The sequence below is a fragment of the Biomphalaria glabrata genome, chromosome 17 (genome assembly GCF_947242115.1).
Source record: "Biomphalaria glabrata chromosome 17, xgBioGlab47.1, whole genome shotgun sequence".
Taxonomy (NCBI): Eukaryota; Metazoa; Mollusca; class Gastropoda; family Planorbidae; genus Biomphalaria; species Biomphalaria glabrata.
In genome coordinates this window covers 24581648-24606717 of record NC_074727.1, presented here as the reverse complement: position 1 = coordinate 24606717, position 25070 = coordinate 24581648, and the positions used below count along the sequence as shown (strand labels likewise).

At 39.3% G+C, this 25070-nt stretch overlaps 2 protein-coding genes across 9 annotated transcripts in view; one reads left to right on the top strand and one right to left on the bottom strand.

Moving 5' to 3' along the window:
- LOC106080165 (galactoside alpha-(1,2)-fucosyltransferase 2-like) overlaps positions 1–25070 on the bottom strand; it is a 62475-nt gene that overhangs the window by 13862 nt on the left and 23543 nt on the right. The window contains exon 1 of one of the 6 annotated variants that reach the window (XM_056015064.1): positions 13911–14604. The exons of 3 other annotated variants lie outside the window; for them this stretch is intronic. The gene's annotated coding sequence lies outside the window, so the exon portion shown is untranslated. Of the gene's footprint in view, positions 1–176; positions 531–2784; positions 5181–13910; positions 14605–25070 lie in introns of those variants that run through there. 2 more of the 6 variants (XM_056015066.1, XM_056015062.1) reach the window with 2 other exon arrangements.
- LOC106075388 (probable G-protein coupled receptor No18) lies at positions 5814–24756 on the top strand. 3 transcript variants are annotated; one of them, XR_008775526.1, is made up of 3 exons: positions 5814–6049; positions 20077–24041; positions 24244–24756. XR_008775526.1 is itself a non-coding variant. In XM_056015045.1 (2 exons), exon 2 carries the CDS (start codon positions 20761–20763, stop codon positions 22309–22311), a length of 1551 nt encoding a protein of 516 aa, XP_055871020.1. In that variant the 5' UTR covers positions 5814–6049; positions 20077–20760; the 3' UTR covers positions 22312–24756. The 3 variants fall into 3 exon arrangements, 2 of the variants coding, with proteins under 2 accessions (XP_055871020.1, XP_055871021.1); XM_056015045.1 differs by having other exon boundaries at positions 20077–24756; XM_056015046.1 differs by having other exon boundaries at positions 5814–6135; positions 20077–24756.

Below are 25070 nucleotides of genomic sequence, written 5' to 3'. Positions count from 1 at the left end.
TATCTATCTATCTATCTATCTATCTATCTATCTATCTATCTATCTATCAATCTATCATCTATCTATCTATCATACAATCTATCTATCTATCTGTCTGTCTGTCTGTTGGATCTGATCTAATGTAATTTAATCTAAAGAAAAAAATTAAAGACTAAATAATTACAACTAAATCTTACATATCCAATGGTTGAGGAGGTTGACACCAGAATCCAACTTTAAAAGAAATGAACTCATGCCCTATAGTTACTGTGTCGATTGAATCGAGAAAAACTAAACCGCCAGTAACTGATAACTCTGAGTCGCTCCAGGCAGCAGATCAATAAACGAATGCAAAAAAAAAAACAAAAAAAAACCTTGGTATTATGATGGTGTAATGCGGTAAATTGCCGGATTTAGTAATAAATCAACACGATTTGGTCAGAGCAATGAAAGTAATAGACAGCTACAAGACGTGATAACCTGAAGAACCGACCACACAAGAACCGACCACACAAGAACCGACCACACAAGAACCTGACCACACAAGAACCGACCACACAAGAACCGACCACACAAGAACCGACCACACAAGAACGGACACACAACGATATGAACGGTGTAAATGGCATTTTTTAGGGCTTCACATTATTCCAGTCTTCCTCGAGATCAAGAAATGACACGTGTCTACACTCTGAAAAAAAAGGACAAGATTGGAACAAGTTCCATTGTTGGAACAGATCATTTGAACTACGAAACGTAGGGGTATTACGTCACAACTAAATGGAGGGGACGTGGGGGTATTACGTCACGACTAAATGGAGGGGACGTGGGGGTATAACGTCACGACTAAATGGAGGGGACGTGGGGGTATAACGTAACGACTAAATGGAGGGGACGTGGGGGTATTACGTAACGACTAAATGGAGGGGACGTGGGGGTATTACGTCACGACTAAATGGAGGGGACGTGGGGGTATTACGTCACGACTAAATGGAGAGGACGTGGGGGTATTACGTCACGACGAAATGGAGGGGACGTGGGGGTATTACGTCACGACTAAATGGAGGAGACGTGGGGGTATAACGTCACGACTAAATGGAGGGGTATAAAAATGTATTATGATTTGTTACAAAGATGGAGAGGATTGAACGTTTGTTACATTATCAAACACAAACAATTATTCCAATCCAATAAAAGGTAGCTACAAAAGTTATAAAATATGAAAACACTGCATTCACCCTACACAGCCCAAAAAATCGAATTAATTATTTATTATATTATTATTTCTTAATTGAATTTTTAAAATTTTCTATTTGGCTCAAAGGTCAGGTAATTAACATAATAATTAGCAGGCCAAGGGTGAATGGATGTCTACGCTGCTGCAATGCTGGTGATCAATACTTATTCACCTAAACCTATGCCCTAGTGTTTTGGGGCACTCCACATAACAAGTCTCTACTCATTCCTCTTGTCTTTTTCTTTAACTAGAATCTCTTTCAATGCCAGGCCCGTCCAATTGTCTACCCATTACTTTCTCGGTCTCTCTCTTCTTTTTCTGAAGAAAGAACTTTGCGAGCCCTTTGGACCTCGAGATAAGCCCAAACAGTTTTAATTTGCGTTTTTTTTACAATGCGTGTCAGTGCGAGCCCAATAACCATTTAAATCATGGTTCGGATCTCCACATTTGTAATATTATCTTAGTATGTGTTAAGTAGGATCTCTCTCTAGGATCTTTCTCTAGGATATCGATTAGGATCTTTCTCTATGCTCTCGTCTAAGATCATTCTCTAGGATCTCGAATAGGATCTTTCCATAGGATCTCCTCTAGGATCATGTATAGAATCTCGTCTAGGATCTTTCTATGGTATCTTGTAATATTTGTGAAAAGTTTCATAAGTCAAACTTTGCACCAGACAGACAGAGAGAGTTGATATAAGCTTGATAAATATTGCTAGACATTGTAGGCACATAGTGTCACATGTTGTAAACAGAAACCGTTTTTATTGCTAGTGGCTCGTATTATTTCACGTGGAACTACCCAACCACCCAGTGTTACCATCGATTTTGTATGAATGTTTACTTTGGCATTTTAAGACAGGCGAAAGACAGCCACCTGGTGAGTTCGAAGCGAGTGCAGGCTCAAAATGTCCATATTGCAGAAAGGAAGAGTGGACAGCAGCTTTGAAATATCCTTTTATAAATTCAGATAAGTTTATATCAAGGTGTAGAATATTTGTATTACACAAATAACAAACTAGTATTTAAGAGGGAAGACATATTAGGAACTCCATTTATTACGTAAACACAAGCGGTGTTGCACTGACGCGCTAGTGTGCAAATGTACATATAATACTATTATGTTACATCTCTCTTCTTTAATTCAGAAAAACTATTTATCAGAATAACTAACAAACTAGTCAACTAAAAAGTCAAATCAGTTCATCACAAATCAAGTCTCTTGGGTTTTTTAACTATTCTGCCTGAGCGTGTTACATACGTTCATGTGGTCTAGAGGTGTTAGAAGAAGCAGTGTGTAGTGGCGGCTCTACATCTAGTGTAGTTTGTAATCTTGGACTCTCTAGATCTAGTGGTTCTGGTTGTTCTGAGATGTCATCTGGAAAGTCATAATTATTGTCAAATCTGTTTGCTTTCTCAGAAGACTTTCTGATGTGTTTTTGTTACAAAGGTTTTCCTAAACATTCAGTTAATAGAAAGTTGAACTCAGTTCTTTTATAATCACAAATATTTCTATCATAGGTCAAAATATAGTTATATAAATGTTCATGACATTTTGTCAATACTCACCTCTCTTCCATATTGACCGGGTCCAAAGGGATGGAAAACCATCGCAATTGAGGGACAGCTGGCTGCAGGAATTTGCCAGAGAGCAGTAGTCTTACCACTGTCCTCCCGCCTACGGGTCTCCAACACCGGTTTGGCATGTTAGCAGCAGGGCATGTTGGCAGAAGGGCATGTGGGCAGCAGGGCATGTGGGCAGAAGGGCATGTGGGCAGAAGGGCATGTGGGCAGCAGGGCATGTGGGCAGCAGGGCATGTTCACACGTTGACGAGACATGATGGTTGATCAAAACCGAAACCAAAGAAGTCCCGTCTTTAAAATAATATGTGCTGATTGAGGCCTCTCTATTATAATTTGAAGGGGTTGGACTTAGCACCAATAAGTCCCATGTGACTTTAGTTAGTGTGAAAGTGAGAATTGCAGAGACGTAACGTATATACATATAAATATGATCTTGTGCTTCTATAACATAATTTTAAAATTGGATCTATGAGTTTTCAACTGTCAAAATTCTGGGTTTTGGAGTGGACACGTACATATCAAAATGATCGATGTAATATTTGTCTGCCCCGTTTGGCACTCGCTTGTGTCACACCAGTATAATAAATGACGTCATCAATCCTGGGTCACACATGTTAACACAATTACACACAGACATATTTAACTATCATTAATGCTATCGCACATGGGCATATCTGATCAACCATCAACCATGGGCTTATCTGATTATACCAACAAATAGTGGTATATCTGATACATCACACACTGGCATATCGATAATATCATCTATCAAGGGTAAATGTAATACTATTTAATTATCATTAAAAATACTATCACACATGGGTATATCTGAACTATTTTACTTAATAGTACTGTTTCGAATCTCACTATCCAGGCTCTCTGCAAACTGCACCATACACCACCAACTTAAAGAACTTGACAACTCAGGGCTCCAAAGTAACGTAACACTTTAATAGTTGAATAAATAACAGCCAATACTGTACAATTGGCAACACGTACACTGTACAAATATCTCTCCGATAACACCGTTCCGCCGTATCAACTCTTGCACTGGCCTCTCCGTCTCGTTCCGGGCTTGCACTGGGTTCAACAGTTGTCTCAACTGTACTTGACAGTACTCCGCACTGAACCGTCGTAATGCTCCGTACAGAACCACTCCATTGAACTGTGCTGTAGTTGATCGTGTTTTGAACCCCTGCCGTGAACCTTCTGTCGTGAACCTTCTGTCGTGAACCGTGCTGTATTGAGCCCCTTTTCTCAACCTTCTTGACTGCGACACCTCCGCTCTTATATAGGGTCCCTACTGGCCTTCTCGAACCGGACAGAACGCCGCTCGACGTTTCTAGGTGGTCAGATGACTACAACTCTCGTGACGCTCCTGAGCTCTGTTCACGACGTCGATCCTTCCCGAACCGTCGTGTTGACACTCGTCTCGGCTGACTGTCGTAACTCGTCACGATTGACCTCTCGTCTAGCGCTGGCCTGGGGCGATTTGCGTCGACTGACTACACTCACATCACTACCCCCATCTGTGCCACCACCAGGTTTATAACAATACTATCACACGTGAGCATATTTCATTATACCAACACACGTAGGCATATCTGATAGAACCATCACACGTATTTATATCTGACAATACCATCACATAAGCATGCATGAAGATACCATTACAGTGAGCATATTTTATAATACCAACGCAGGTAAGCATACATGATAATACCATTACAGTGAGCATATTTTATAATACTAACGCACGTAAGTATACATGATAATACCATCTCAAATGAGCATATCAGATAATATCATCACAAGCAAGCATTTCTTACAATACCATCATACGTCAGCTTATCTGATAATACCGTTACATGTAAGCATATCTGATAGAACCATCACACGTATTCATATCTAACAATACCGTAAGCATACATGATGATACCATTAAAGTGAGAAGATTTTATAATACCAGCGCAGGTAAGATTATCTGACAATACCATCTCAAATGAACATTTCAGATAATACCATCACAAGCAAGAATGGCTTACAATACCATTATACGTGAGCATATCTTAGAATACCATCACACGTAAGCATAGCTGATAATACCGGCAGACGTGAGGATATCTGATTGTATTATCACACATGAACATATCTGATTGTATTATCACACATGAACATATCTGATTGTATTATCACACATGAACATATCTGATTGTATTATCACACATGAACATATCTGATTGTATTATCACACATGAACATATCTGATTGTATTATCACACATGAACATATCTGATTGTATTATCACACATGAACATATCTGATTGTATTATCACACATGAACATATCTGATTGTATTATCACACATGAACATATCTGATTGTATTATCACACATGAACATATCTGATTGTATTATCACACATGAACATATCTGATTGTATTATCACACATGAATATATCTGATTGTATTATCACACATGAACATATCTGATTGTATTATCACACATGAATATATCTGATTGTATTATCACACATGAACATATCTGATTGTATTATCACACATGAACATATCTGATTGTATTATCACACATGAACATATCTGATTGTATTATCACACATGAACATATATGATTGTATTATCACACATGAACATATCTGATTGTATTATCACACATGAACATATCTGATTGTATTATCACACATGAACATATCTGATACTATCAAACCATTGAAATTATGGCACTACTCTTAATCAGTATTCTGAGAAAGTTCCGAGTGTACAGTTTTACAAACCAATAAAACTCTTAAGAGTACTTAAGGGCCTGTCCTTCAAATTCGCTTGGATGCCAAGAACTAGATCTCCCCCTCACTATAGATATCCTAACAATTATGATACTTCAAAATGCACCAATAACATGACCGCAACACTTGCATCGTATTTTAACACTCCGTTTTAATAAAGGACTTCCCTGAAATGTGTGCATCCACAACTTAGCAGCAATTCTAAAACTTATTCACATCCTCTACAGTGTTATTTTTTTCTAGACAAATTTATTTTGATCACGACAGTCATTAAGTCTACTCACCGCTCCCGCCCCACCCCCAACCTCTATTTTAATTAATCAGAGGTCGAGCTGATCTCAACCTTTGACCTTTGACTATACAGGAAGGGAATTAGTTTCGTAGTTAGTGAAGTCATATTTGTCAACACTTTAATTATCGATGACTGTTGTGAAGGGCATTACAAAGGTAGGTCTTGTTTACATTCATGTGTTTCCAGTTTCAGTTGGTACAAGTAGATAGGAGTATTTTCATATTGGATGTTGTGAAATAGAGTAAGTTCGTCTGTAGATCTAGTGCAGCTTGCCACTCTATGCTCTAAACGGGGCAGAAATTTGAGTCCATGGGAAATACGTTCCGGAGGAGGACTGGAGGGTGTGGGGTACAGCGGTTGTTACAACTCAGGTATGTGTGTATTTTGAAGGAGGATGTATCTGGGTGAAGGTGTTCATGCTGCCTTTAGGTGAAGAGCAAACACTATTCTGTTTAAGTTGGGGTTCGAACTTGAGCCCTCGACAGACAGACAAAGGGAATAATTTGGGCAGAAAAGGGGAATAAGTTGGGAATAAAATGGTAATAAATAGGTAGGAAAAGAGGAATAAGTTGCAAGGAAAGGGGAATAAGTTGCAAGGAAAGGGGAATAAGTTGCAAGGAAAGGGGAATAAGTTGCAAGGAAAGGGGAATAAGTTGCAAGGAAAGGGGAATAAGTTGCAAGGAAAGGGGAATAAGTTGTAAGGAAAGGGGAATAAGTTGCAAGGAAAGGGGAATAAGTTGCAAGGAAAGGGGAATAAGTTGCAAGGAAAGGGGAATAAGTTGCAAGGAAAGGGGAATAAGTTGCAAGGAAAGGGGAATAAGTTGCAAGGAAAGGGGAATACGTTGCAAGGAATGATTGGGAAGCCTAGAAGACGAAGTTGATAAGAGTTATGATAAAGTTATTTTACTTATTGAATGTGTCCTACAACGCACAGAAACTTGTACACTAGATTACACCAATCCAAGATGTATTCAGATATACCTAGATCTTTAACCTTAGCGGTAGATGCTTACGTCCTTGCAGTCATGAAATGAAACACAAACAAGAAGCGAGAGTCAGAGGCGGGATTAGGGAGTGTCGGGTGGAGAAACCCCCCTCCCAGGCCCGCACCTGAGTTGGGCCCTGCGATAGCACAAATGAGTATTACCGGTATCTAGTATATTCATTTTTTCATGCAAAATGTTTCTGAATCAATACTTTAGTATCCTTGATTAAAGGCCACTAAATCAATATTACAGGACAAACATTTTACAAGCAAAATATTTCATGCAGCACAATTACAATACAGCAAGTAATGTCAAACGGCAAATAGTAAAGTACCTACGTACAGTACTGTTTTATAACGATAATAAGGCCACTAGCGGACAAGGCTGTTAGCGTGATGTACCGTACAAATTGTCTACGCTTACAAATCCCGGGTCGGCGTATGACACTCACCGGGGGCCCCACGTACTGCTAAGGCCGCCATAGTTTTAAGAAACAGGAAACTTCAGGAGCGACCCTGACAGTTCCGTCTAAGAGAGCCAAGTCAAGAACTATGAAAATAACTCATTCCGTAAGCAGTGTCTTGGGGACCAAAGACACGTCTCCGGTATGATAGAGTAGTGATAGAGAACTACTGGCTATTCTCATTATAATGAAACTTGGATGTGCATAAACTATGCATTCTTAGTTTTAAAAAAAATATAGTTCGACCATCGTGGTTCGATGATGACCACTTTGTCATCCGGGGCGCTGAGGGCTTTGCACTGGGGTTTTATGCCTCCTCATGTGGCTGGTGAGACCTATGTGAGTCTGGAATTTTCGGCTGCACACTGGGCAGGTTATTCCAGCTGGAGCTAGTGTCATTGGCCTTTCTTTTCTTCTCTGGCGTTATTCTTCTGCCAGCATTGTTCCCTTTTCCTTTGTCTTGCCATTTGACATTCAGTATTTTTCTTAGACATGTCATGTGGAAGTGGTTCAGTTTCTATGCATGTTTTCTATACACTCTTCACGTTTGTGAGGCATAGAGCAATGTAGGGAGGATGACGGCTCGATAGATCCCTAGCTTTGTATTTGTGGTGATACTATACCCATCTGCCATAGGATGCACTGGCCTTGACCATACGCAGGTCGATTTCATTATCGATCTTTCCGTTTCTGGAGAGTGTGCTGCCAAGATATGTAAATCTGTCCACTGCGTTTATATCATGTCCATTTGTCTTGATGCTTAGATCCAAGTAGGCTTTCCCTGGAGCAGGTAAATATAAGACTTCAGTCTTTTTTGTGTTGATGGTAAGGCCAAAGCATGTTCTTGGGTAGTCACTGACGATGCTCTGCAGATCATTTTCAGAGCAGGCATTTAGGGCACAGTCCTCAACAAATAGCATGTCCCTTTCTGGTAGGGACCATGTTCTATGTGTTGCATGAGCCGATTTAGTAGGATGCGTGCGAGGATATTGACTCTTTTCCCACATAATTAAGCTCATGAAGTCTTTCAATCAGGGCTAATCCATCTTTTTTGTAGACCTCTACGAGACATGAGTCAGCTCCTGGGGCTTTTCTGCTTGCGAGCTGTTGTATGGCAAGATCGGTTTCCTTTAGCGTTGGGGGGAATCATCTATTTTTTCATTTATTGGTACTTGATGTAGTCTGTCAATGGCCGCTTCATTTATAATGAAAGGTGTATTGAGAACCTTTTCGAAGTGCACAGCCCAGCGTTTTAGAATTTCTTCCTTATCTGTCAATAGGATTATCCCATCGGCATTTAGTAGAGGGGATGAGTCTGACTTTGTGGGTCCATAGACCTCGTTTAAGGCATAGAAGAAGTTCTTCATGTCGAGCTTGTCAGCAAATTCCTGTATTGTTTCCACTTTCTTGCTTAGCTAGGTATCTTGCATTTGGCGTAACTGTTTTTGGACATTTTTGCGGATGTTAGTATGTTTAATGCTGTGCTTTGGATAGCTTCTTTAAAGCATTCCCAGCTTTTATCTACATTTGATTCAGCTAGAGAGGTGAACTTGAGGCAGTTCTCTAACGCATCAGTAAGCAACTTTTCAATTTTGTCATCTGCTAGTCTGGCCGTGTTTAGCCTTTTTGGAGGTTTAGATTTTTGCGGACGTCTCTTTCGTTGAATACGAATGTTTAGTTTTGTGATGATGAAGCGATGGTCTGTTCCACATTCTGAACCACAGCAAGATTTGGTGACACGTATATCCTGGCGGTGTATGGGGTATCTAGGAATACATTCATACATACATACCTTATAGAATACAGAAGAAATTAGGCCTAATAGGTAATTAAAAGTTTTTTTGACAAATGTCAAAACTGTATGTATAAATATTTTTAAAAAATGCAAAGTAATTATTTCGATTTACTTAATATTTCTCTTACTTTATGTATTTAAAATATACGAATTTTATGAAGGAAAAAAAAGGCTTTGCTTAAATAATTTTTAAAACAAAACTCTTCCGGGGCCGCTAAAGAAGGAAAAGTATTACAAATAGAAGCGTCCTTTTCCGTTGTAAAGAAAGATCACCTCTAGGACTACTGGCTTTATTTGACAAGATTTATTTGAACAATAAAACCCCTCACACGCTCGTCTAATATGACTGATTTCTAAAGTACATCGGACATCAAATGGACGTGACCTTCCGACACGCTAGGCACACGCAGAAAATAGACAACTAAATTGCACACTAGCCATAAAACAGTTGTTTATAAAGGTGATGGTATTGTTACGATCTTTTCTATCAGGCCTTCTGTAAACACTGCTCAACACACAGCACATCTAACACAATAACTTGACAACAAGAGTTTCAATAAACAATGTGGCAGTTTAATGACAAATACATGAAAAGCCAATACAACACAATTGGCTACACTAACTTCAAATGCTTTAACACAATAGAATTGCCTACTAAAACACTACAAGTCTTTCTCTGTCTACTTCTAGACTTGTAGAGCTACATTTTCAAGGATTCACTTTGTACCGCACAGTACTTACTGCCCTGCTGTCCTGGACTCAACTGTCCTTTCTAGCACACTGTCTCTCGTCCGTGAAGGTTTCGATCATATGACCATTACACGCGTCGTACTTGCGAGTACTAGCAGCACTGTCCCTCGACTATCGCCAGCCGTCGACCTGAGTGATTTGCCTGAGTTCACGTGTGTCAGCTAAGCCTACAGTTAGCCCTATCGCGCCACAAAAGGGTTATAACACTGACCCCATCTCAGATTTGTCCGTCGCGGACAAAATCTACATCTCGACGTGGACTGTGGAAGTTAGTCGATGCAGCGGGAGCGACAATGGGCTTATATTGCCATTTCGTTGGTGCCATCTGCGTTGTAGTCTGCGTATGTCTCTTTTTCCTTCTGTTCCAGTTCATCTTCCTTTGGTTAAGGCGACGTCGTTTCAGTTGTCTGGCCTTTCTCTCAGTCACCACAGACATTCGCCACATGCCAAGAAACGAGGCAGTGGATGTCATGGCGGTGGTCATCAAAACCGCTGTTCCAACACTTTGCTTCAGCAGACTCTCTCGTTGACGGCTTTGCGATTGAGCCAGAGGCCCTTGGAGGTCAGGTTCTAAAACAGGTCACCAAACTCAGCCACATCTTGGAGACATGCCTGTAGGGCACGTGGGTCACGTCCAATGTGCAAATGTTGCTGCGTCACGTCTCACTGGATTCTCCTGACCACCTTCAGGGCTTCTCTCGCTTGTTATGGCATCTGAACCGGCGTCTGTTAGTTCCAGACCTTGTTGGCAAGTCTTCTGGTACTTGCAATCTCCCTGCAAAGTTCCGTCAGCACAGATCTCGTAGAAGGCATGGGTGTTGACAGCAGGAATCACGTTGACGTAATCAGGTCTGTGCTCATCGCTGTGATATTCGCAGCAATCGTCAGGCTTCTTGTGGTGAGAGCCAAGCTCGCACGACTCGTTATCGCAGTCACAGACAGCGCTACCATGATCAGCGTCTCTGTTGAGTAACGGGTCGTTTGTTCTTCTCGACATGGTAGCCATGTGTCCGTCTATCCTAGTCAGCAGGCTATATCTCGGTTCATCAGTCTTGCTCAGCATAGTATCTGTACTAATGTCTTTACTCATGGCACTGACCTCTTGTTTGAACTCGTTTATGAGCTCTACGATATCTGGTTTGAGTTCGAACTGGTACATGTTCGGATCTTCCTCTTCATCCACGAGGGCTTGCCAGAGACATTCTTTCAGAACTTCGTTGCTCCTTTCGTATTACTTCAGTCCTCGCCATTTCAGCTCTTGTTTCAGTTCTTTCAGATTCAGTTCATCTAGCAGTTTTACAGAAGCCATACGAAATCCCACTTCAAGACACCAGTGTTATGTTTCTCTCTATCAGGCATTCTGTAAACACTGTTCAACACACAGCACATTTAACACAAGAACTTGACAACACGAACAATGTGGCGGTTTAATGACAAATACATCAACAGCCAATAAGAACACTATTGGTTACTAGCTGCCCTTTGTCAATCGCCAGCCGTTGACCTGAGTGATTTGCCTGAGTTCACGTGTGTCAGCTGAACCTACAGTTAACCCTATCGCGTCGCCAATAGGGTTATAACAGTATTATCGTCATTAGATTAAAAGCCGTTCTCCTACGAGCGCAACCTTGGGTTTATGAAAGACGGTATATAAATCTACTGAACAGGACAGCTTAGAGAGGTGGTGACAGCGTGTGGACCAAATGCATAGATTTAAACATTAATTTAAATTAAAAAAAACAACCATACCATTCATTTTTAGTTTGGAAAGTTTAGACAACAGAATATATTGAATATCTTCTCTCTTCCAGGCTCTCTGTAAACATTACTCAACACAACCCAACAAACTCTCTATCAGACTCTCTACAAACACTGCTCAACACAACCCAACAAACTCTATCAGACTCTCTAGAAACACTGCTAAACACAACTCAAAATACTCTCTATCAGACTCTCTACAAACACTGCTCAACATAACCCGACAAGCTCTCTATCAGGCTCTCTACAAACACTGCTCAACATAACCCGACAAGCTCTCTATCAGACTCTCTACAAACACTGCTCAACAGCAATATATTGAATATCTTCTCTCTTCCAGGCTCTCTGTAAACATTACTCAACACAACCCAACAAACTCTCTATCAGACTCTCTAGAAACACTGCTCAACACAACCCAACAAATGCTCTATCAGACTCTCTACAAACACTGCTCAACACAACCCAACAAACTCTCTATCAGACTCTCTACAAACACTGCTCAACACAACCCAACAAACTCTCTATCAGACTCTCTACAAACACTGCTCAACACAACCCAACAAATGCTCTATCAGACTCTCTACAAACACTGCTCAACACAACCCAACAAATGCTCTATCAGACTCTCTACAAACACTGCTCAACACAACCCAACAAACTCTCTATCAGACTCTCTAGAAACACTGCTCAACACAACCCAACAAATGCTCTATCAGACTCTCTAGAAACACTGCTCAACACAACTCAACAAACTCTCTATCAGACTCTCTACAAACACTGCTCAACACAACCCAACAAATGCTCTATCAGACTCTCCAGAAACACTGCTCAACACAACCCAACAAATGCTCTATCAGACTCTCTAGAAACACTGCTCAACACAACCCAACAAACTCTCTATCAGACTCTCTAGAAACACTGCTCAACACAACCCAACAAATGCTCTATCAGACTCTCTAGAAACACTGCTCAACACAACTCAACAAACTCTCTATCAGACTCTCTACAAACACTGCTCAACACAACCCAACAAATGCTCTATCAGACTCTCTAGAAACACTGCTCAACACAACCCAACAAATGCTCTATCAGACTCTCTAGAAACACTGCTCAACACAACCCAACAAACTCTCTATCAGACTCTCTACAAACACTGCTCAACATAACCCGACAAATGCTCTATCAGACTCTCTACAAAAACTGCTCAACACAACCCAAAAAACTCTCTATCAGACTCTCTAGAAACACTGCTCAACACAACCCAACAAACTCTCTATCAGACTCTCTACAAACACTGCTCAACACAACCCAACAAACTCTCTATCAGACTCTCTAGAAACACTGCTCAACACAACCCAACAAACTCTCTATCAGACTCTCTACAAACACTGCTCAACACAACCCAACAAACTCTTTATCAGACTCTCTACAAACACTGCTCAACACAACCCAACAAACTCTCTATCTGGCTCTCTACAAACACTGTTCAACACAAACCAACTCAAGATATTGACACCTCTGCTCTGACAACCGTTCTACTTTTGAATAATAAATATGATTCGACAGTTGATTTTTTGTGTTTTTGGCACATCCATACAGTTTAGGCCATGTCGTGTCCTGTAATAAATCACATCTAAATACTACACAATTGGCATCAGTAAACATTCACATAACCCATGTACACTTTTTGAACTGGAATCTATTTCGTCTTGAACTCGGCTGAACTCAAACGGACTGACCTCACTATGTACTAAAGTACCCGACTGAATCGCATTGACCCACTTTCAAATAGTCCTTCAAGACCTGGAAAAATCAGCGCGTCCTAATTCGAGAAGATTTGTTTTAGAAGGCCTTAACACTGACATGCAACGTCACAGCCTGTGGGCAGTTTAGACCAATAACTAGTTGCCACGTCGAACAGACCTGTGACGTTGCAAAGAGCTATTTGTTCTGACTGCCCACAGATTGTAACGTTGCAGGTAAGTGTTCACGTTTTATTTAACGGTTGGTCTCGTCCGATCCCATAACCTTTTCACGGATGATGAAGATGTTGAGAGTTTCTACCAACAATGTCAGTCGTTTTTTTTGTAACCAGTTGACCCATAAGAAGCACGCTGTCCTGTTACACGTGTCAGCTGACCGAACACACAGCTACCCGCCTTGCAACAGCAGTTGTAACAAAATACTATAGTTATTTAAGCCTGTATATAAAACTACCTCAATAATGATATCATGTTGTATAAAGAAAAAGCCTTTATACTTACCTGTAACTTAAAATGCTTAATCCAGTAGCGGAAAAAATAAAAGACACGTGAATCCGAAAGTTAAAATTGTGATTTTACGTAAAAAAAATGAAACAAATCATTACTGCTATACCGTTTCACGTTAAGCTTTTGATTATGTCTTTCAACTAAATATAATAAGATTGCTTAAACAAAGGCTATACACCACAGTGTCCAACTTTATTAACTTCAGTGATGTTCAGTATTTTTTTTACTGCTACTCCAACACTGTGGCAGCACGCAACAATGTCCAGGATTGAATGGGTAACTTTTTGCTATGTGGGAATTTACATTTGAGTAAAGATATTCTCATTTCGTGTTAGGTATGTCTAGCCAAAGGTTTCTCAAACTATGTTCCGCGAGACCTGATTCGGTAGTTTGCAACTTTTGGAAGAAATAAATAAAAAAATAAATTATGGCTTTTATATAGAGCTACGTTCATGCTTTTAGCATGCTCAGAGCGCTTTGGTCCAATCTCAGTTGTGGACTAGTGGGGGAAGGGGTATTTAGGAGAAGGTTTTTCCGTGCTGCCTTCAGGCGCTAAGTAAACACAACTCTGCCCGTGTCGTGTGTCAAACCTCGAGCCCCCTTTACAGGTACCTAAGCCAAGCCAAGTACAATCGCCCATAGCCTGTCGACCACGTTTCCCATTAACGTGAAAATCGATTCGTAATTAATAGCAGAAAATGAATTATAAATTTATTTTTTTTTTTAAATTTTCAAACATACGAAAAATAAAATTTTATAACTTCACTAACAACTTTGGACTATTATAAATCCTGATTAGAAACTAAAGTACAAAGATCAGCCATTAAATGAAATTTGGTCGAGTTTGTCTGACGAGTGCCACAATATTTCAAAACAAGCAGCATGACATTTTAATTGAGTCTTTTAAAAAATAATTTTGATAAGCAGTTTTTATCTTTTGCGACAAAGTCAAAGTATAGTAACGGATTTGACGCCACACCAGATTTTAGAATTCAGCTTACTAATTCTCAGTAAGTCTTCAAGGTCTTAATACGATTGAAGTCATTAAATCTGTTTTTTTTTCAACGGTTTCTTTATGTCTTCCTCTAAGATCTGTGAATATACAAAGTCTTACTCTAAGTTTTGTGAATGTACAAAGTCTTACTCTAAGTTCTGTGAATGTACAAAGTCTTCCTCTCTCTAAGTTCTCTGAATGTACAAAGTCTTCCTCTCTCTAAGTTCTCTGAATGTACAAAGTCTTCCGCTAAGGTCTGTGAATGTACAAAGTCTTCCTCTAAGTTCTCTGAAGTGTTCTGATAAAGATCAGTCTACCTGTGTAAATCTGTGGCTCTAGGACAGCTCTTGAACAGCTTGAAAAGTCCCAAAAAGCCTCCGGAGTCTAGGAGCGCAAAGGGCGCCCTGACCGCACTTCCCCATGGTTGAGGCTGCCCAGGCCTGAGCAAGCTATTATAGCACAGTGCAGGACAGGCCACTATACTGTTGTCTCATATTTCTCACTGCTACGGCCAAACTTTGGATCACGGTGCCCCCTCTGCGGGGAAGAAGAGGAAACCGTGTCTCATATTCTTTTTTGACTGCCCCAGACTTGCTGATCTCCGTCTTAAGAGGTCTGGTGCAGTCATAACTCTATAAAATTTTCCTTAATAATTTTATTTATCTTCAAAATAAAGGTCGCAATTAAAGATTGCTTAATTTTCCGGGTGCTTAATTTTCCGGGTGCTTAATTTTCCGGTGCCTAATTTTCCGGTGCCTAATTTTCTGCCTTGACGAAAAGTGCCCGATTTACAAATGCATATATTTTCAGGTGACTAAATTAGTGGGTGCCTAAATTTCTGGGTGCCTAATTTTTGGGTGTCTAAATTACCTGTGCCTAACATTCCAGTACCTAAATTTCCAGACACCACCAAATACGTAACGTAGAACTTTTGATACTCGATGAATCATCCAAATAAAAAAACATCAATGAAAATGAACAAGTAAGAAATCCAAATGACTTTGAACAAAGCAATGGGCTGTCTTAAATTTTGTCGTAAAATCAAATGAACATTTTCTTAAAGGTAAAATATCAACTATAAAATATCAGCTGTAAAAAATAAATAAATAAATACACGCTCACTGCCTCTTTGTCCCAAAAAACTCCAGGTCCATAGGATTTGTTCAAGACCAGGTCACCTGGTCACGTGGGAATAAAATAAGGAGAACAAATAAACAGGTGATCTTTTCCTTATAAGGAGAACAAATATAAAGGTGATTGCTTCTTTATAAGGAGAAAAAATATACAGGTGATCTTTTCTTTATAAGGAGAACAAATATACAGGTGATCTTTTCTTTATAAGGAGAACAAATATACAGGTGATCTTTTCTTTATAAGGAGAACAAATATACAGGTGATCTTTTCTTTATAAGGAGAACAAATATAAAGGTGATCGTTTCTTTATAAGGAGAACAAATATACAGGTGATCTTTTCTTTATAAGGAGAACAAATATACAGGTGATCTTTTCTTTATAAGGAGAACAACTATACAGGTGATCTTTTCTTTATTGTATGGCTCCTTTTGTCTTGAAAGGCAATGGATGCGCCCAAATGAGTCACTGGTTTTGGTTTAATCTTGAGACGGGGCAGGATCTGGTGTGGCTAATCAAGCCAATTCTAGAACGGCAGACTTTGCCACAATTCGTACATGTGTATGCCTCTGATTTAGGGCTAGCAGACAGGGCAGCTTTCTTTTTATCCCTCTTGATTAAAGCCGCTTCAATTCTTTTGTTCTCAGCAAGGGTTGTCCCAGCACGCACAGTCTGTCTCCATGCACTCCGGTCTTTGGCTATGTTTTCCAACTTACTTTCGCTGATGCCTGAGGCTCTCATGTCTCGCTTGCAGACATCTCTATATGTTAGTCTTGGGCGGCCCTTGGGTCTGACTCCTTCCACAAGCTCAGCATATAAGATATCTTTCGGGATTCTGCCATCTTGCATGCGGGTGACATGTCCGAGCCAGCGTAATCTTCTTTGTGTCAGGAGAGCATACATGCTGTTCATATTGGCCAATCTTAAAACTTCCTGATTGGAGACATGGTCCCTCCAAGAGATGCCCATTATGCGTCTCAGGCAGCGCAAGTGGAAACTATTCAATCTGTGCTCTTGGTACATGTATGTTGACCAGCTCTCACTGCCATAAAGGAGAGTGCTCACAACACAGGCGTTGTAGACTAGGATTTTGGTCGCTGTGGTCAATTTACCATTTTCCCAGACGCGCTTGGAGAGTTTTGCCAATGCTGTGGTAGCTTTTCCTATCCTTTTTGTCAGCTCGATGTCTAAGTCTAGGTTACTGACAATTGTTGAACCCAAGTAGGTAAATTCCTGCACCACTGAAAGGGTGTGGTTCCCAATTTGTATTATAGGTATTTCTGCGACGTCTTGTGCCAGGATTTCGGTCTTGGAGAGACTTATAGTAAGGCTAAACTCTTGACAAGCAGCTGCTAAGGCGTTCACTAGCTTCTGTAGACCTCCTTGTGAGTGAGATACGAGTGCCGAGTCATCGGCAAACAGCAGCTCCCTTATCAAGATACGACGCCTTTTCGTTTGGGCTTTAAGACGTGCCAGGTTAAAGAGCCTTCCATCGGATCTGCTATGGATGTATATTCCGTCTTCCAGGGATTTAAAAGCACTGGATAGTACGACTGAGAAGAAGATGCCAAATAGTGTAGGGGCCAGTACACATCCTTGTTTGACTCCGCTCTTAATGGAGAATGGCCTGGAGGAAGAACTTTCAAACTAAACGGTGCCCTGCATATTTTCGTGAAAAGCTGACACTAGTTTTCTTAACTTATTTTGGCAGCCGATTCTCTCTAGTACAGCAAACAGACCGCTTCTGCTAACAAGGTCAAAGGCCTTGGTCAAATCAATAAATGCTATGAAGAGGGGCTGCTTTTGTTCTCTTCTCTTCTCCTGTAGCTGCCGAAGAGAGAAAATCATATCTGTTGTAGATCTACCTGCCCTAAAGCCACACTGCGACTCTGGATAAACACGATCTGCCAGGATCTGTAATCGCTTTAGTAATACTCTAGCAAAAGCCTTTCCGACTATGCTAAGCAGTGAGATGCCTCTGTAATTGTTACAATCAGAGCGGTCGCCTTTATTTTTATAAATTGTAACAATGTTGGAGTCTTTCAATTCCTGGGGGACCATTCCTTGTTCCCAGCACAAGCTTAGCAGTTCATGGAGTGGTTTGAGTGGCTTTTCTTTATAAGGAGAACAAATATACAGGTGATCTTTTCTTTATAAGGAGAACACATATACAGGCGATCTTTTCTTTATAAGGAGAACACATATGCAGGTGATCTTTTCTTTATAAGGAGAACAAATATACAGGTGATCTTTTCTTTATAAGGAGAACAAATATACAGGTGATCTTTTCTTTATAAGGAGAACAAATATACAGGTGATCCTTTCTTTCGTGCAACGTTTTTATAAACTCGCTTTTCAAAAGACTGGACTTAACTTTCTCTCAGATACCCCGCTCCCCCCCCCTCAAATTAGTGATTGGACCATAGAACACTGAGCAGGCTATAAGCATGACAGTTGCTCTAAAAATATTTAAATAAAAATATTTCTAATCGCACACATTTATTACTATTAGTCTAGAATAGTTTAGATCAGGGGTGGGCAACATTTTTGTATCGAGAGCAGCATTTAAAAAAAATTTGGAAATGTGGGGCCGCATTTGTATATACATACATATTTTACATATATATATACATATATCTGTATATGTACTTACAACTTAGAAACAAACGCTAGCTAACTGTATAATGTCTTTTAATTCAAATGTATTCCTGTATTATACAATTATACATTCACTTTCTTTTTTTTTTCACACTCCCTATTGAGGAATTACAACAAGAGTAGGCAATTTCTGAAACCAATTTTACAATTTAAAAAAATAAATTTGCTATTGTCTTTTTACATCACAACATTTCACCACAAATGTACAGTTGTACTTAATGTGAAGTATTTAACTGTTTATACTCGTGCGAAATGCTCCGGAACTGTGGCACTAGCTTGTTCTCCTTGTGACTGTTGTCTAATTACAATCAGTCAGCGCATCGACCTTTGATTACATTTGTTTGGTTTCCACAAAATAATCTCTTCCACATATGAATGTAAACCAAAATAATGTGAAAGTTTAGCAGCAAAGTTTTTTTTTATGTGAAAATACAGCTTCTGGCACTCATAAAACTCATGCCATAATTTGCATTGAGCTGTTATCTCTGGAGCTGAATCCGCTTCTGCGCTAAATGGTGAGCAGATGATATTGAAAACTGAGTCTTGACGTCTTAAAATTTGCTTTTGTAAATGCCATAATTAAGGAATCTTAATAAGTCTTGTATTTTTAACCATTTCACCAGAAATAGTTTCACCTTTCAGCAAAGGAAAATGACAAAACCTGTATTCACTTGTTTGAAAAGATTTAACATGCACTTACATTTAATATGCAAACAACCGATTGCAATGGCTGCCAGGAAAAACATGAAATGTTCGTTAAAATGTTTGAACATCGGAATATTTTGTTTCTAAATTTTCAAGTACTTTTCGAAACTGCCAGAGGTTAACTCTCCTAGATGAGATAACTTTCATCACAAATTAGTATGACTCTATAACAAATGATATTTTGTGCAACTTTGTGCAAACTTTCCTGTTTAGAGTTTATGATTGGGATATTCTTAAAAAAAAACAACTGTTTTTCTCAGTCAAAGATCAAGCTCCATCAGTTGTTACACTTGGCGTCTAGTTCCTAGCATACCCAACACTCAACACAGTTCTTTATAGCTTTGAATAAATACTGGCCTGAGATTAGCCTATGTCTTTAACTGAATGTATTAAAGTTTAACATGATCTTCGATTACTTGAAATTCTTTATAATGAGACAGTTTCAATAATTTATAAAGGTATTATTTTTAATGTATATGCAATTTTATATGTATATACTGTGGGCACACCGGATTTCTGTAGGTAATTTGCCCACCCCTGGTGTAAATCTATTAAAAATTAGACACATGATTGGTTCAAACTAATAATATAAGCAAGGTTTTGTAAAAAAAATATTTGTTATATTTTACCCGAAGCTACAGGTGGCAATTTATTTCTTTTTTTTTATTTCAGAAATAAAATGGATTTTAAAGATTATGTGCTCAACCATCTACTCAGAATGTTAAACAGTGTCCGTTCAACCATGTACTCAGAATGTTAAACAGTGTCCGCTCAACCATCTACTCCATATGTTAAACAGTCACCGCTCAACCATCTACTCAATATGTTAAACAGTGGCCGCTCAACCATGTACTCAGAATGTTAAACTTTGTTTACACAACCATCTACTCAGAATGTTAAACAGTATCCGCTCAACCATCTAGTAAGAATGTTAAACAGTGTCAGCTCAACGATAAACTTTAAAGTTAAACAGTTTCAGCTCAACCATTTACTCGGTGTCAAGAATGATTTCTAAGAAACTTAATTACACAAATAGAACTTCTAGACAACGCAAACATTTTTAGAAAATTAAAATGAGACCAATGACATCTGATAAGTATTTTACACTCATACATAAAAATTTTGAGGGACTGTAACTATCCAACTGAAACAGATTGTGTGCCTTTGTTTTAAGTATCACTTGAATTAACCAACACATAAAACGAAAACTGCGTTCTATATGAGACCTGTTTTGGAACTGAAAGGGTTGAGCTATCGGGAAAAAATATCTATGCAAAAAAACTTACAGCAGAATCTTTAGCCTATGACCAATTTATAACTAGAGTGATACGGTAAAAAAAATAACCAATTGGTGTGATGGAGATTAATGAAAATAATGAAAATGAAAGGGTTATTGGTGAGAATGGGTCAACAGATGGTTGGGCTATGTTTAATTCCTCACGGCTTTCTGCAGCTAATGATGAGATTGCCAGAACTCTGCTTCCTGTTATGCTATTTCTGGCATCGCTTGGTTTGATAGGACTACTTGGAAACAGTTTAGTCTGTTACATCTTCGCCAGAAAGTTCTCCAGGGGCTCTCAAAACTTTCTTGTCATTTGCCTGGCCGTCTTTGACCTTCACACCTGCCTCTTGACCTTACCTTACGAGATTATTGATCTCAGATTCTACGCGTTTTATGTCTTCGATTCCGATTACATTTGCAAAGTTTTCAAGTTCGTCAACGTCTTCTGCAACTTGGGATCGATACTCACCCTGGTAATTATTGCTGTGGACAGGTATCGCAAGGTGTGTAAACCATTCACCCGACAGCTTCGCCTTGGCCAAATACAGCTCATTTTTGTGTCCGTGTTGCTGGTATCCATTGGTTACAGCACGCCATGTTTCTTCTTATACGGGTATCGTACTTTCAACTCTTCGTTGGTCAACGGAACCTTGAGTAGGGAGTGCTCCACCCCTGACGGCGTGAGCACCCTGTACCCGACAATATACAACGGTTTTCTACTGCTGAACTTCATAATCATCACAACTGCTCTCACATGCATGTACCATGGGATTCTGAAAGAGGTAAAGCGCAGGAACAGGAGAAGAAGAACTTTAAGCAATGCGACAAGCCAGAAAGATACTACTGCTTGCTCAATCAATACCGATGATGGGAACTCCTCAACTGCTATTGAAGAGAAGAAGACTAAGTCCACTCTGTCTGATAATTTAAACAATTCTCTAAATATCAGCCAGACTAAAGAAGATCTACAACTAAATTCTTTTGATAAAAATGTTTTGCCGGACTTGGTTGTCGATAAAGTGCAAACCTGTCAAAAACTAAACGCTTTTCATGGCCAATGCACCCACGACGTTACATCCGTCTGCAAAGACAATCCTAATTTTCAGACCAATGCAAAACAAAGTCGTTCTTTGACTGATACGGACGTTTTCGGCCTATTTCCCATAAGAGTGTCAACGGAAAAATCCAATTACGTCAGACGAAACAGCAGCGACCCGTTGGCGGGTAAACGGGTGAACCCTAAAAGAACTACTTCAATCTCAGAAACATTCATTTCAGAAAGCGCGGATATAACCTTGGGAGAAGCATCGTCTGCTGGTCTTGATAAAAAGCGATCGCGTCCTTCTAGAAATCGTCGAAGAGCAAAGAATCAGACCACGATGGTTGCATTTTCAGTGACGATTGTGTTCATTATAAGTTATCTCCCACATTTGACCTTGATGATTTCAAAACTCGTTATTTTTGTGGGGTTTGACGAGACTGTCGAAAACGAAGGTTTTATTCTATACAATCTCTTCCTTCGGACTTATTTTATTAACAGTATGTGCAACCCGATTATTTATGGGATTTTGAACTCACGTTTTCGACTAGAAATTCGACGATTGTTTAGAAGTAACTGCTGCTAGAGAACTTAAAACCAGGGTTTGATTTTGTGTTGTTATTGTGTATTACTTAATTTTCATTATTACTATTTTAGATGAAGTTATTTGACATTTTTCTGTCTCAGCAAACTCTAACATGCTCAAATCTGCAGTAATTTAAGTTTCAACAGGCATTCCTCGTATGGTGATCTGAACATACAAAATAAATATTAAGTGTATACAATTCTAAATGGCGCTAGTAAGATCATAGGTATTAAACAAACTTCACTTGGACACCTATTCGAGAAAAAAACATTGCCAAGAAGGCTACAGCAATTTTTAGCAAAAAAAAAAAACTACCCTCTTCTTCATAATTTAACCATTTTACCATTAAAAAGGATATACAAGACACCGAATAAATCATTGAACAAGCGGGAACTTACTGTTGTAAACTTTATATGTATTGTTAAAGAGAAACTGGGGTATGAACGTATTTTTGTGTCTGCTATCGTACACATTGTTTGCTCTAATTATGTATTGTTTTTTGTAATGCACTGTTGTAAAAACAAATTTCCTCACGGACAATAAACATTATCGTTATTATTATTATTATTATTATTATTATGTTAGAAATGAACGAGTAGTCATTCTCTGGCGCTGCCAGGGTCGAGTTTCGCTAAAGAGAAACAAAATTCATCGTAGTTCCTTTTGACAGTTTCCACTGAGGAATTTTCTGGTGATGTGGCAGGTCTGCAGCAGTACCGCCCTCTGACAGGCAACGAAGATGTTCCTAGGAATGTTAAGGGCCTTGAAGGTGTCTGTGAGGTCAGTTGTTATTATCCCCTCGGTTGATATAACAATGGGGTATATTGTTATTTTGGACAATTTCCATAGACGCTTAATCTCCAAGCCTAGGTACCCATATTTTCTTTGTTTTTCTATCTCAGTTTTTCTTAAATTATGAGACAGTGGTACGGCGATATCGATAATGGTAGCGGTTTTTTCTTTTTTATCGATGAACAGCAGATCCGGGCGATTGAAATCTACCGTTTTGTCGGTCAGAATAGGCCTATCCCAGTACAGCAGATGTTCAGTAGACTCGAGAACCTCTTGCGGAGAGTATTTATAATAAGGGGGAGTGTCCTTACCGATCAATTTGTACGTCAAAGCCAGGTGTTGGTGTATTAACTTTGCAACTTGGTTATGGCGACCTAGGTAGGCTGATTCTGATAGGGCTGGACATCCTGCCATAATGTGTTCAATCGACTCGCCCACATTTCCACATTTTCGGCATTTGTCGACAACATTGAGTTTCAGGATATGCTTCTCGTAATTTTTTGTCCTGATTACTCTGTCCTGTATTGCTGTAACAAAGCCTTCTGTTTCAGGGTAGAGATGACCTGCTTTGAGCCATGTTAAGGAAGCAGCCTTGTCGATGTTGTCTCCATGTAATGAAGCCGGAAATTTTCCGTGGAGTGTTTTTTCTTCCCATTGGCGAATCTCATGCCCTACGTCGTCCAAACCGATATTGACATCAGCATTATTATTATTATTATTATTATTATTATTATGTTAGAAACGGACGAGTATTCCTTCTCTGGTGCTGCCAAGGTCGAGTTTGTTTTTTTTAAAGAGAAACAAGATTAATCGTAGTCCCTTTAACAGTTTGCACTCAATAATTTTCTGGAGATTTAGCAGGTCTGCAGCAGTACCGCCCTTTGTCAGGCAACGAGGATATTCCAAGGAATGTTAAGGGCCTTGAAGGTATCTGTGAGGTCAGTTGTTATTATCCCTTTTGTTGATATAACAATGGGGTATATTGTTAACTTGGATAACTTAACCATTAACGCTTTATCTCTAAGCCTAGGTACCCATATTTTCTTTGTTTTTCTATCTCAGTTTTTCTTAAATTATGAGACAGTGGTACGGCGATGTCAATAATGGTAGCGTTTTTTTTTCTTTTTTATCAACGAACAGCAGATCAAGATCAGGGCGATTAAAATCTACCGTTTTGTCGGTCAGAATAGGCTTTTCCAAGTACAGCAGATGTTCAGTCCACTCAAGAACCTCTTGTGGCGATTATTTATAATAAAGAGAAGTATCCTTTGTCAAAGCCAAATGTTGTTGTATTTTATATTATTATTAAAACTGTAACATACTTTATCACAAAACAATGGACTCTAAATGTTTATTACCTCTATAGTCTTATCGCGTATAAAATGTATACATTTTATCTTATCTTATATAATACAGACGTTACTTCAAAAAAGAAGATGATTACGTCCTACGCGTCATGCATATTAACCAATGACATAAATTCTGCCAAGTGACTGGTTTTCCTGGCTAGCTCAGGCAGCCCATTCCATGTTCTAATAGCACTAGGGAAGAAGGAGTATTTGTACAAATTTGTCCTAGCATATGGGATGAGGAATGTGCCTTTATCTTTGTGTCTTTCAGAGTATTTTATTAAATTTTGTTTTTGTATTTGAAGATTATGGTTCAGTGTTTTATGTATAATTGCTACTTTACTTTTGAGTCTTCTGTCCTGAAGGCTTACTAAATTTAGTGATTTTACTAAAGGGTGTTACTCTAGTCAAATGTGAATATTCGTTTGTTATGAATCTCACTGAATCTCACTGAATCTCACTGAATCTCACTGAATCTCATCTAAGGCATTGGGAGAAAGCCCAAAACAACATCATAACAAATGGTTGAACTAGATAAGGACACAGTACATGAAAGTAATTCAACTGTGGGGCCAAGTAGAACTATACGCACCATTAAGTTAAGAGGCTTTAGTTTTC